This window comes from Elephas maximus, chromosome 10 (assembly GCF_024166365.1).
Source record: "Elephas maximus indicus isolate mEleMax1 chromosome 10, mEleMax1 primary haplotype, whole genome shotgun sequence".
NCBI lineage: Eukaryota > Metazoa > Chordata > Mammalia > Proboscidea > Elephantidae > Elephas > Elephas maximus.
The window spans coordinates 76,847,258-76,860,012 of record NC_064828.1 but is presented as its reverse complement, the minus strand read 5'-3'; the positions used below and the strand labels follow the sequence as shown (position 1 = coordinate 76,860,012).

General features: G+C 42.7%; 1 protein-coding gene across 9 annotated transcripts in view; it reads right to left on the bottom strand.

Annotated features, from left to right (window-relative positions):
- The window catches only part of PPP1R36 (protein phosphatase 1 regulatory subunit 36), a 48,610-nt gene extending 35,988 nt beyond the window's left edge, over positions 1-12,622 (bottom strand). Inside the window, exons 1-4 of one of the 9 annotated variants that reach the window (XM_049898233.1) lie at positions 12,360-12,447; positions 11,138-11,202; positions 10,785-10,929; positions 551-637 (exon numbers count right to left, since the gene is read on the bottom strand). In XM_049898233.1, the coding sequence (XP_049754190.1) occupies positions 551-637; positions 10,785-10,929; positions 11,138-11,165 (260 nt within the window). In that variant the 5' untranslated portion in view covers positions 11,166-11,202; positions 12,360-12,447. Of the gene's footprint in view, positions 1-550; positions 638-9,574; positions 10,930-11,137; positions 11,203-12,207 lie in introns of those variants that run through there. The other 8 variants (XM_049898234.1, XM_049898236.1, XM_049898235.1 and 5 more) reach the window with 8 other exon arrangements.
- Between the last annotated feature and the right edge of the window lie 133 nt (positions 12,623-12,755).

The following is a 12,755-nucleotide window of genomic DNA, read 5'->3' as shown; positions in this document are numbered from 1 at the left end:
GATAACATGACCAAAGTATGTGAGACAAAGAGTATAGCTCAGAAACCCGACGGGGCAGTTCTTCTCTGTCACGTGGGGTCACTGTGAGTCAAAAATCCACTTGATGATACCAAACAAGCATGAGGGACTGAGTATCATGTGTGGGTTTCATTTAATGGAAGATCATTTCGGAATACATTTTATTAAACATTATATTTACTATGCTAGGGGTGAGAAGAATGCCCGCTGCCCGATATGTAAATACCAATTCCATCCAAAAGAGATCATTTAAATCATCCACTTATGGTGTAGCCACCACTTTCAGATTGAAAAAAAAAAGGTATAAAAAGTTCAAAATTTGCTGATCTTCAAATTACCACAGGGATATGTGTGTAGGAACTATTGCAACCCTCACTGTAAAAAAAAAATAATACATATTCTTTCCTTGGTGGGTGTAATGCATTCAACCTAGGATAATGGGGATGACGTTTTCTTAAAGTTTGTAAAGGCTTAAGCCTGTCTGCTGAGATGTGTGACCAGCAACACCGGCATGGTTGGAAAGTTAAGTTACCTGTCTGAAGCTGGACCATCAATTTCAGCAAAGTGAACTGCTTTACCTTTCTTTCCTTTTTCCTTGAATTCTATTGCAGGTGTAAAGCTGAAATAGAAATATGAAAATTAAGAACTTAACCTTTTCCCAGAGGAAAGTGATTGATCTTATCATCACCATAGCTCATGTAATCTTAGGACTAGCGTGTATTGTGAGTGGAGTCTGAAGAGAACTTGAGGCACAGCAGTATTTGATTCATGTATTTACTCATGGGAATCCTGGAAACGGATTAAAACTTTCAGCTTCCCATTCAGCCTCTAACCACGAGCAGTCTCCAGAATACCACCACACACAGAACACTTCCTCTTGGAACTGCTGCAGTAACTTTACAAGAAACAGAAAACGCAAGATCAGTTTGGAAAGATTTTTTTGATGTATTGAGTACTGATTTTGTTCAAGGTGCTTCTGGCACAATCTCATTTAATCTCCACAGCAACTGCAGGAGGAAAATAGTACTACTGTTGCCATTTTTAGAGATGAAAAGAAAAAAGGAAGTTTAGAGAGAGTAACCTGACCAAGATCACTTAGTACATGGCAAAGCCAGGATTGGTGTCCAGAGTCTCTAGCTGTACAGCTATGTGGTTAACCACCAGGCAATCCTGCCTCCTGAGCAGCCATCTCCGTTTTCACTGCTGTGGACTTTTCTAAAGACCTGACCTATCTTCAGGAAGGTATCAGGACCCTTTACTTAACTCAGGATTTCTTGAACTCTATGGTTATCATATGAGCATTACTAAGCAATCAGGGGCCTCAGCAAAACCAAAACCAAACCCGCTGCTGACGAGTCGATTCCGACTCATAACAATCCTATAGGACAGAGTAGAACTGCTGCATAGGATTTCCAAGGAGTGGCTGGTGGATTTGCACTGCCAACCTTTTGGTTAATAGCCAAGCTCTTAACCATTGTGCCACCAGGGCTCCAGGGGCCTAGCAAGGGATAATTAAGAAACAAATATATACTGAGACCCTACGACGTGTCAGGCTTTGCTCTGACATTGAAAATAAGATGGTGTCTGATTAGAACTGTCATGGATTGAATCGTGTCCCCCCAAAATATGTTGTCAATTTGGTTAGGCCACGATTCCCAGTATTGTGTAGTTGTCCTCCATTTAGTGATTGTAATTTTATGTTAAAGAGGATTAGGGTGGGATTGTAACACCCTTACCCAGATCACATCCCTGATCCAATGTAAAGGGAGTTTCCCTGGGGTATGGCCTGCACCACCTTTTATCTCTCAAGAAATAAAAAGGAAAGGAAAGTGAGCAGAGAGGGGTGACTTCACACCCCCAAGAAAACAGTTCCGGGAGCAGAGCGTGTCCTTTGTACCCGGGGTTCCTGCATGGAGAAGCTCCTTGTCCAGGGGATGAATGATGACTAGGACCTTCCTCCAGAGCTGACAGAGAGAGAAAGCCTTCCCCTGGAGCTGACACCCTGAATTTGGACTTTTAGCCTACTGTGAGGAAATAAATTTCTCTTTGTTAGGGCCATCCATTTGTGGTATTTCTGTTACAGCAGCACTAGATAACTAAGACAAGAACCAATGCACAGACTCTCAGGAGTATCGGCAAAGGCTAAGTGGGAAACAGAGAAGATCTTTTCAAAGACCAGTAGGCTGTGGTTCCTTGCCTGAAAGGGGATTTTCTGGAAGAAGTGCAGCGTCTGCCAAATACACTGGTTTTGTAACTCATGGTGGGGGTAGGGGGTATAGCTTTTATTATTCTGCCTGAAACAATGCCATGTTGATTACATGACCCAGAAACTTAATCTCTGCCCAAAGTTATATGTCTCTCTGTCAAGCTTAGCGTAGATGTAGTAATAGCAGCACTTTCCCCCCAACATTAGTCCTTCCCTAAAAATGGATATCAATCAAGTAGATTCTCCTTACCTTGTTTTCAACCTGGGCGTCAGAACAGATTCAAACCCCTGCTGAGTATCTGCATTTCTAAGACATTCCCAGGTGATGCTAATGCTGCTGGTTAGGGACCAATTCTGAGAACCACTACCAGAGCAGTTGTTCTAAAGATTTATTAGACATAAGAAATCCTGTTAAAATGTCGATTCTGATTCAGTATATCTGTCGTGGAAATGCAAATTCTCAGCAGGAGTTTGAACCAGAATGAACAGTTTGAAACCCTGTTTTCAACACAACAGTTTTGAAACAACTTCCTTGAAAGATTTGTTATACCACAAAGAAATTATTTGAAAGAAATAACCTCCCCATGGAAGTAATAAAGTGAGTCAGTTTGGCACCTTCTTCTTCCTGGAGCTTTTGGCAAAACCTCCTGGCAAATCAGGTTGTAGAACAGGTTAGTTCCCAGAAGCATGTACATGATATCACCTCAAGGGAATGATTTTTTGTATTTTCTACTTTTTACCATTAGCACCAAGTCAGCCAGTGGCTGATTTCTAAGCTTTTCATTCTTTCTGGTGCTCCTCTTTGTTCTACACAGATTGGGGATTTAGGGGAGACAGTGTGCTAAAATACTGATGGGGGAGGTGGCTGGAAGGGTATAAAAATCCTCAACAAAATATCAGTAATTCAAATGCAACAGTGCATAATGCAATTAGACAAGAAAAGGAAATAAAAAGTATACAGATTGGGAACGAAAAAATAAAACTGCCTTTTCCACAGATGACACGAATGTCTATATAGAAAATTCCGAAGACTTGACAAAAAAAAACTCCTGAAACTAAGTTACTATGCAAAAGCCAATTGCTTTCCTATATACCAGCAATGAATAATTGGGATTTGAAATAAAAAACATAACACCATTTACACTGACACCAAAAAAGTGAAATAACCAAAAAACCAAACCCACTGCTGTCGAGTCGATTCTATAGGACAGAGTAGAGCTGCCCCATAGAGTTTCCAAGGAGTGCCTAGTGGATTCGAACTGCCGACCTTTTGGTTAGCAGCTGTAGCACTTAACCACTACGCCACCAGGGTTTCCAAAAAAAGTGAAATACTTAGAAATAAATCTAACAAAACATGTGTAAGGTCTATATGTGGAAAATTGCACTCATGTGTAACTGTCCAGCTCTGGTGCCTGTGCTGTGCTCTAAGGCCCTCTTGAGCATGGAAGTAGCTCTGGGGCCCCAGCGACTAGCTGGAGGTCAGGCATGGAAAGTTCTCAATAGATGTTTGCTGAGGTGAACCATACCTGACATATGCTCAGTAACATTTTGTTGAGTGATAACAAAGCCAGGTAAGACAGCAGAGACTGAACCGACCTTCCATCTCTGTGGCTTCCCTCCCTCCTGACCACTGGCTACTCTCAACCACCTCTCTGCCTCTGCTCTGTCTCTTCACCATGAATTGGGGTGAGCTAAGTCTCTGGGAGCTTTGTCTCTGAAAAAATAGCATGTACCAGCTCACAAGTTCTTCCTGACTTTAAACCTACATTTTGTGATGGAGTATGCTTAGACTTTAAAAAAAGAATCAATACCTATATCTCCACTGACTCCAAACACTAACTCTGGCCTAAAATATACACAGGTCCACTTTCCTTTACCTCGGCCCATCCCTGGAGTCCTTGGGTGGCGCAAACATTAAGTACTCGACTACTAGACTGGAGAAGGACATCATGCTTGGTAAAGTAGATGGTGAGCGAAAAAGAAGACCCTCAACTCAACGGGATGGATTGATACAGTGTCTGCAACAATGGGCTCAAGCATAACGATTGTGAGGATGGCTTAAGACTGGGCAGTGTTTTGTTCTAGTGTACATGGGGTCGCTATGAGTCAGAACTGGCCTGATAGTACCTAACAACAACTAGCTGAAAGGTTGGTGGTTCAAACCTACCCAGAGGTGCCTTGGAAGTACGGCCTGGCCATCTGCTTCTGAGAGGTCACAGCCTTGAAACTAATGGAGCCGTTCTATGCTGCACACATCAGGCTGCCATGAGCTAGAATCAACTCAATGGCAACTAACAACAGCAGCAACAGTACTGTCCCTACCAGCTGGACTCCAGGGTAATCCTAACTTGCACTCTGAGGCCTGCCGCACCGAGCTGCTTAAACACAAAGCAGCTCTACCACAAAAGGGATGCCCACCTACTCTTCATGGTATGCCTTCCCCCGTCTCTCCTAACCGTCCCGATTTGTGTACTTACACAGTCCATATGTTTTACTTTTTAAATTGAGGTATAACTTACATATAGTGACGTTTATAAATCTTAGGTGTACCGTTTGATAAACTTTTTAATACGTATACACTTACGTAACCACCACCACTGAAGAATTTTGAATATCTCATGGATTGCCAGAAGAACAAACAAAACTGTCTTGAAATAAGTATAGCCAGGATGCTTTTTAGAAAGGAGGATGGTGAAACTTCGTCTCACGTACTTTGGGCATGTTATCAAGCGGGACCAGTCCCTGGAGAAGGACAGCATGCTTGGTAAGGGAGACGGTCAGCAACAAAGAGAAAGACCCTCAATTAGATGGAATGACATGGTGGCTGCAACAGGGGCTCAAACACAGCAATGATTAAGGATGATGCAGGACCAGGCAGTGTTCCGTTCTGTTGTACACAGGGTTGCTATGCGTCAGAACCAACTCAACAGTGCCTAACGACGACCACCCACCACCACCACCCAGATCAATACGTAAGAAATTTTCTACCCCAGAATGCTCCCTTGTACCTCCTCCACAGTTGAAAACCCCTCAAAAGTAGCCACTATTCTGATCCCTATCATGCCAGTTCTTTTTTGCCTGTTTTTTATACTTCATATAAATGGAATCAGAGGGTACGTACATTTTTGTGTCTGGCTTTTTTGCTCAATATTATGTCATACAACCTACCTTTTAAATCACACCATCAGAAATATATTCTCTAAAATTGCTGGAAATTGATCAAGTCATTTTTTAAGAGCGATTTGATAGGAAACCAAAAGAAACTTTATTATGAATATAAGTATTTTGGAAACCCTGGTGGCGTAGCGGTTAAGAGCTACAGCTGCTAACCAAAAACGTCAGCAGCTCAAATCCACCAGGCACTCCCTGGAAACCGTATGGGGCAGTTCTACTCTGTCGTATAAGGTCGCTATGAGTCAGAATCGACTGGACAGCAACAGTTTATGGTTTTTTTTTAAATGAGTGTTTTATGTATACGAAATAAAACATGAAACTGGCATCTGTGAATTTATTAATAGTCTCAGATTTGAAATAGTGCCACTTGGGGTGGGTAATCTGTAGATCAGTACTATCGGAAACCCTATTGGGCAGTTCTACTCTGTCCTATAGGTCCCTATGAGTCGGAATCGACTTGAAGACGATGGGGTTTTTCCTGCAAAATTAGTTTGAAAATACCGCCAATCAACTTCATTTACAAACAAGTTCAATAAGAAAAAAGTATGGTTCGTTCTTCATCATCATAAGAGAGAACTGAGATAGATATGAGAAAAAGAACATGTTGGCCCTTAAAATTTATACCTACATTGTGCTCTAAAATATATTTTGACCCCTGTGACTACCTTGTCTGCTTAATCCCAAAGCTCTCTCACTCTCCTTATCAAGGATGTTTAAAGAGCTACTCAACAGAATCTTCTGTGACATACGTGAAAACAAAAGCTGAAATTACTCCTTTAGAAATATCTGATTCCTCGGCAATACTGAAACAAATATTCTAAGAAATATAAAGCTTTGATTTTGAGTCTAATAAGGTGTTAAGCCTTTAAATTACTTACATTCAATTGATATTAAATATGTCATATTTATAATTAGAAATGACTCCTTTCCTGGGTTTCAGCCCCATTTGTTCAATAGCCCAAGAGATGTATCCATGTGCATATATCGTACCAACCTCAAACACTTCACCAGTTTTGCCTCTTTTATTCTGTACACAGACGGGCAACCCTAGCCACTGAATCATTGAAGCAGACACCTGAGAGTAAAACCGAGACACCTCCTTCTTCCTTTTCCTTCACATCCAAATACCACATCCTATCAATTCTACCCAAGCATGCTGCCAATTTCATCTCTTAAATATTTCTTAGCCTTGTACTTTTCTCTCCATTCCTACCAACACTGACTTAGTTATGACTCTATTTCTTACCTGTATAACTACTGATAATCCTCCTACAACTAGCCTTCTAGTTGGTTCCCTGCATCTAGTCTTGCTCTCCTTGAATTCTGCTGGTTCGGTAAACACCTGGAGAGTGCCTATGCTGGATCTACAGGTATGCTATATTATACGTGCCCCTGTCTCTACCACTGCTAATGGACATAATAGCTACTAATAGACATAAAGTATGTGTTTTAGGGTGAGCTGATTGCCCTCTGAAGAAACCCACAGCTCTACCTTAGTGGGGTAAAGGAAGGGCTGTTCTCTGGTACCAGTAAATCTATTAATAGCCTGAACAGGGGCAATAAATGATGTCCATTGCCTACAGGGGGCCATCTACTTTTATTACCCCTTTTAGCCCTTATTGTCCCGTTTCATTACCTCCCCCCCCCCACTCCCCGCTCTCTGTACATGCTAATCTGGCATGTAGACATGGCTGTCTGATTATTTAATTGAGGAAGAGAGGAAGTTAAGTATTCTCCTCCCAATAGGCAAACTGGGGCAGGCTTGGTTACCATCTAACATCACTCTGTGCCCAGGAGCCTAACTTCAGGGAACCTAGGCTGACGACGATGCATGCTGTTTTATTCATCCATGTTTATTCTGTGAGTGATAAATGTCTGTTGATCACGCCATTAGAAGTGTCTGGCCTGTGCTCTGCTCCAGTCTTTAACTAAGAACTTATGGATATAGTGACATTGCAGCCTACTTTGTAAAGTTTCAGGACATGAAAATAAGTAAGACAGCTCCTCTCAATGAGGGACTTATGTCTAGTAGGAAAGGAGCCCTAGTGGTACAATGGTTAAGCGCTTGGCTGCTAACCAAAAGGTCAGCAGTTCAAATCTACCCAGCAGCTCCACAGGAGAAAAGACCTGGCAATCTGCATCTGTAAAGATTAAACAAAACCAAAACCTAACGCTGTTGAGTCAATTCCAACACATAGTGACCCTACAAGACAGAGAAGAGCTGCCCTCATAGAGTTTCCAAGGCTGTAGATCTCTACTGAAGCAGACTGTACATCTTTGATCCTGCAGAGCTGCTGGTGGGTTCAAACCACCAACCTTTCAGTTAGCATGCAGGCACTTAACCACTGTGCCACCAGAGCTCCTCTCCTGTAAAGACTACAGCCTAGGAAACCCTATCGGGCAGTTCTACTCTGTCCTATAGGCTTGCTATGAGTTGGAATTGACTCAACAGCACACGACAACAACAACAACAGAGTCTAGTAGAAGGAGACAGTGTGTATAGTGGAAAGGCCTTTGGCATCAGACAACTCTTGGTTCAAAATGTCAGTTCTGCTACTTATTGGCTGTATGACTTTAGCTCAGTTGTTTAATCTCCCTGAGCCTTGTTGCTTCATCTATAAAATGGGAATATTAATGCTGACCTTCTATGGCTATTGTAAGGATTAGAAAAATATTCAAATGTCTGGCACAGAACAGATACATAACAGATTGTCACTGTTGTTAGTTGCCATCGAGTAGATTGCAACTACATGTGTGCGGAGCAGAAATGTATTCCATCAGGTTTTCAAGGCTGTTCAAGGTCTTCAGAAGCAAATCACCAGGCAACTCTTCCAAGGCACCTCTGGGTGGTTTTGAACCATCAACCTTCTGGCTAGTAGTTGAGTGCTTAACTGTCTGTACCACCCAGGAATCCCTAACAACAGATAGTGGCTAGTGTTGTTAGTTTAGCAATACACTTTTTTAAAAAATTACTGTGGTAATATATATATAACAAAAAGTTCACCATTTTAAGCATTTTTGAGTAGACAATTCAATGACATCAATTACATTCACCACATTGTGCAACCACTACCACTATGTATTTCCAGGAGTTTTTCATTACCCCAAACAGAAACTCAGTACTCCTTAAGCAGTAACTCCGTAGTCTCCCTTCCTGCCAGCACTGGTAACCACTAATAAACTTTTGTCTCTCTGCACTTGTCTATTCCAGGTATTTCATGCAAGTGGGATCATACAATATTTGTCCTTTTGTGTCTGACTTATTTCACTCAGCATAATGTTTTCAAGGTTCATCCTCGTTGTAGTATTAGAACTTCATTTCTCTTTATGGCTGAATAATATTCCATTGCATGTATACACTACATTTTCTTTATCCATTCACCTGTTGATGGATATAGGTTGTTTCTAGCTTTTGGTTATTGTGAAAAAGCTATACACTTTTAATAGATTCAGCATTTTCTCAATGGACATTAAAATTAGTTTTTTCTAATCTAGTAATTTCACCGGAACCCTGGTGGCGTAGTGGTTAAGCCCTCAGCTGCTATCTAAAAGGTTAATGGTTCAACCCACCAGCAGCCCCGCCGGAGAAAGATTGTGGCAGTCAGCTCCCATGAAGATTTACAGCCTTGGAAACCCTATAGGGCAGTTCTACTCTTCTTCTAGGGTCTCTATGAGTCGGAATCCACTCGATGGCAATGGGTAGCAATTTTACCTCGTAAAATTTACCTTTTATTGCATCACATATAATACAGTCCCGTTCATGTGAGACTGCATTTCTAACTCCAGAAGACAACGTTATATAGTATTTAAGAACATGGACTCTGCACCAAACACACCTGGATTAAAATCATTTTAGCCACCTCCTAGGTATGTGATTTGGTCAAGTCACTTAGCTTCCTCAAATTGCTTAGCCCTTCCAAACCTCAGTCTCTTCATCTGTAAAACTGAGTGAATATGTAGCTATTTTAAAAGGTTGGTGAACTGATTAGTTGTGTCTGGCACACAGGAAGCCCGTTGCCATCTAGTAGGACAGTGTAGAACTGCCCCATAGAGTTTCCAAGGAGTGGCTACTAGATTCGAACTGCTGACCTTCTGGTTCACAACTGAGCTCTTAACCCCGCACCACCAGGGCCCCATAGAAAGCAATTGATAAATGTTAACAGAAAGTAATAATACCTGGAGCTGTTCAAATTCTTAACAACCGTTATCTCCAAACAGTGGAACTGCTGCCCTAAAGGCAAATAAAAACCTGTTGCCATTGAGTCAACGCCGACTCACGGTGCAAATACAAACTAGAAATAAGAAAGACACCTCCCCAACAGTCACACCAATCACTCCCACCCCTGCCTTTTAGTTTCAGCATTTACTTTAGTGCACTTGTAATCGTGCAAGTTCTTTCTCAGTCTCTTTGAAAACTATGTAAATCAAAAACTCCTACCTCCTACTTTCCTGAAAGGAGATTAGCATAACTTCAGGTATCCTACCATAAAGACTCTTGAAAATCAGCAATTTTATTTTGAAAATACAAACACATGGTTGGTTGTATCCACTTAACTATATAAAGGGTACAATTTCTTTCTTTTTTTGGGGGGGGGTAAAATTTCTGTCTTTGCAAACTATCAGATTGCCATGATGCATCACATTCTGGTTTAATGCTTATTCAATAATAAAAGTTTTCCTTTTTTTTTTTTTTGTGGAGAGATTTTCTGGATTGGGAGTAGATTTTGTTTTTAATTATATTTCCTCAACACTGCAGATACTGACATTATTCTTTGTAGTCTTCTTCATTGCTTGAATTATTTTTTACCCCAAGCACATATAATTTTTATAAAAAGAAAATAAAGCTTTGTTAAAATTTACCTTCTGAATATGGGGGAGGTCAGCACAATTGGACTAAATCAAAAGCAAAGAAGTTTCCTGAATAAACTGAATGCTTCTAAGCCTACCATAGCAGGGGCAGGGGTCTGGGGACCATGGTTTCAGGGGACATCTAAGTCAACTGGCTTAATAAAATCTATTAAGAAAACATTCTGCATCACACTTTGAAGAGTGGCGTCTGGGGTCTTAAAGGCTAGCAAGCAGCCATCTGAGATGCATCAATTGGTCTCAACCCACCTGGATCAAAGGAGAACGAAGAACACCAAGGACACAAGGTGATTATGAGTCCAAGAGACAGAAAGGGCCATATGAACCAGAGACTACATCATCCTGAGACCAAAAGAACTAGATGGTGCCCAGCTAAAACCATGACTGCCCTGACAGGGAACACAACAGAGAACCCCTGAGGGAGCAGGAGAGCAGTGGGATGCACACCCCAAATTCTCATAAGACCAGACTTAATGGTCTGACTGAGACTGGAAGGACCCTGGTGGTCATGGCCCCAGACCTTCTGTTGGCCCAGGACAGGAACCATTCCCGAAGACAACTCTTCAGACACGGATTGGACTGGACAATGGGTTGGAGAGGGATGCTGGTGAGGAGTGAGCTTCTTGGATCAGGTGGACACTTGAGACTATGTTGGTATCTCCTGCCTGGAGGGGAGATGAGAGGGCAGAGGGGGTTAGAAGCTGGCGAAATGGACATGAAAAGAGAGAGTGGAGGGAGAGAGCAGGCTGTCTCGTTAGGGGGAGAGTAACTGGGAGTGTGTAGCAAGGTGTATATGGGTTTTTGTGTGAGAGACTGACTTGATTTGTAAACTTTCACTTAAAGCACAATAAAAATTATTAAAAAAAAATTTACCTTCTGAATTCAAGAGTTTTGGCATCATCTCTCCAGTACCACATCCCTAATCGTAATTCCGAATGCTGTAAAATGAAATGATTGCAGCAAAAATAATCAGAAGTTCAGTTTACAACGCACAGGGCACAATGAACCTTCAATAATAACTCCTACTAGTTGCTCTGACACAGTGGCTGCAACCATGGGCTCAAGCGTAACAAAGACCGTAAGCATGGCGCAGGACCTGGCAGCGTTTCTTTCTGCGGTATATAGGATCGCTATGAACCAACTCCACCACACCTAACAATAACAAGTTGCTCTTAACCATATTCAATAAAGACGTAGAAATTTAAAGTTTTTTTTTTAAGTTAAAGCCAAGATTTTATCCTTTTTGTTTCTAGGTGTTTCAGTTTCTAGTTTCAGTAGAAAGGAAGGAAAGAAACTTCACTTATGTTGCACATGGCTCAAGGCTCAGCATAACAGTTTACAGATGAATTGGGGCTCGTACAACAATAAACTGATGGCTAGGGAAGCTTTAACCTATTCGCTAAGACAGACTTTCCTAAGGATAAGGAGGACCCCTGGTAGTTCAGTGGTTAAGCGCTCAGCTAAGGTCACTGGAACCCACCAGCTGCTTCGTGAGAAAAACGTGTGGCAGTCTGCTTCCATAAAGATTTACCGCCTTGGAAATCCTATGGGGCAGTTCTACTTTGTACTACAGGGTCACTACGAATCGACTCGCTGGCAACCGGCTTGGGGTTTTTTGTTTTGTTCTGTTTTGAACAGGAGGAGGCGGCTATAACACTGACACCGCCCATCTGGGGGAAGTCGGCAAAGAACAAACCTATCCTTGGCACTTAGTGGTAGATTCCAACGTACCAGCCTTTCATCTCTCGGGTCCCACCCAGAGCCAGACAGCTTTCTCCGCAGTAGGGATATTTTGCAATCAACCAATTAGAGGTGAGAAAAGGGAACTTTCGTAAATATCTAAATATTTGCGTAGGGAGCCAGAATTCAATTCCGTGTGCCGAATGCGCCTCTAGGTTTGTTTTTGTAGGCAAACTGCCCACATCACTTGAAGCACTGCTCACCCAGGGACTAAGGCGGCGACTCGCCTCTGGCGAGGAGGGCAGGGGGCGCAGCAAAGGTAAATGAGGGCGTCTCGGTCCCCCGACGAAGCAGCACTGGCTCCCGCTGCGCCTCCCACCCGCTGCGGTGTGGGGGCCGCCAAGTCTGCACTTACATGCTGCCGGGCAGCAGCCTGACGGTCCAGTTTCTTTCTCCTGGAGTAAAACTCGGGCACCGCAAACATGGCCTCCTCTTGTTCGCGTCACAGCGTTGCGGAGGCAACCGCCCGCAGACACCTGGGAACGCGGCCCGAGGCGCCCCGTGGGGCGGGCAGAGACCCCGCTTCCGCCATGGACTGCGCAGACGTCTGCCCGCCAGCAAGGCGTTCTCCTGAGATCCCTGCAGCATCCCCTGTTACTCCATCCACCGCCTTACAACCTTTGGTCGCGGTGACTTCTTGGTTTTCCCATAGTAAAACTGACCAGGGGTTAATTCTTTGGTTTACTCACAGCATCCTAACCGTTAAGATAAGCCACTTGACTGTCGAATTGGAGTAACTAGATTCAGTTCT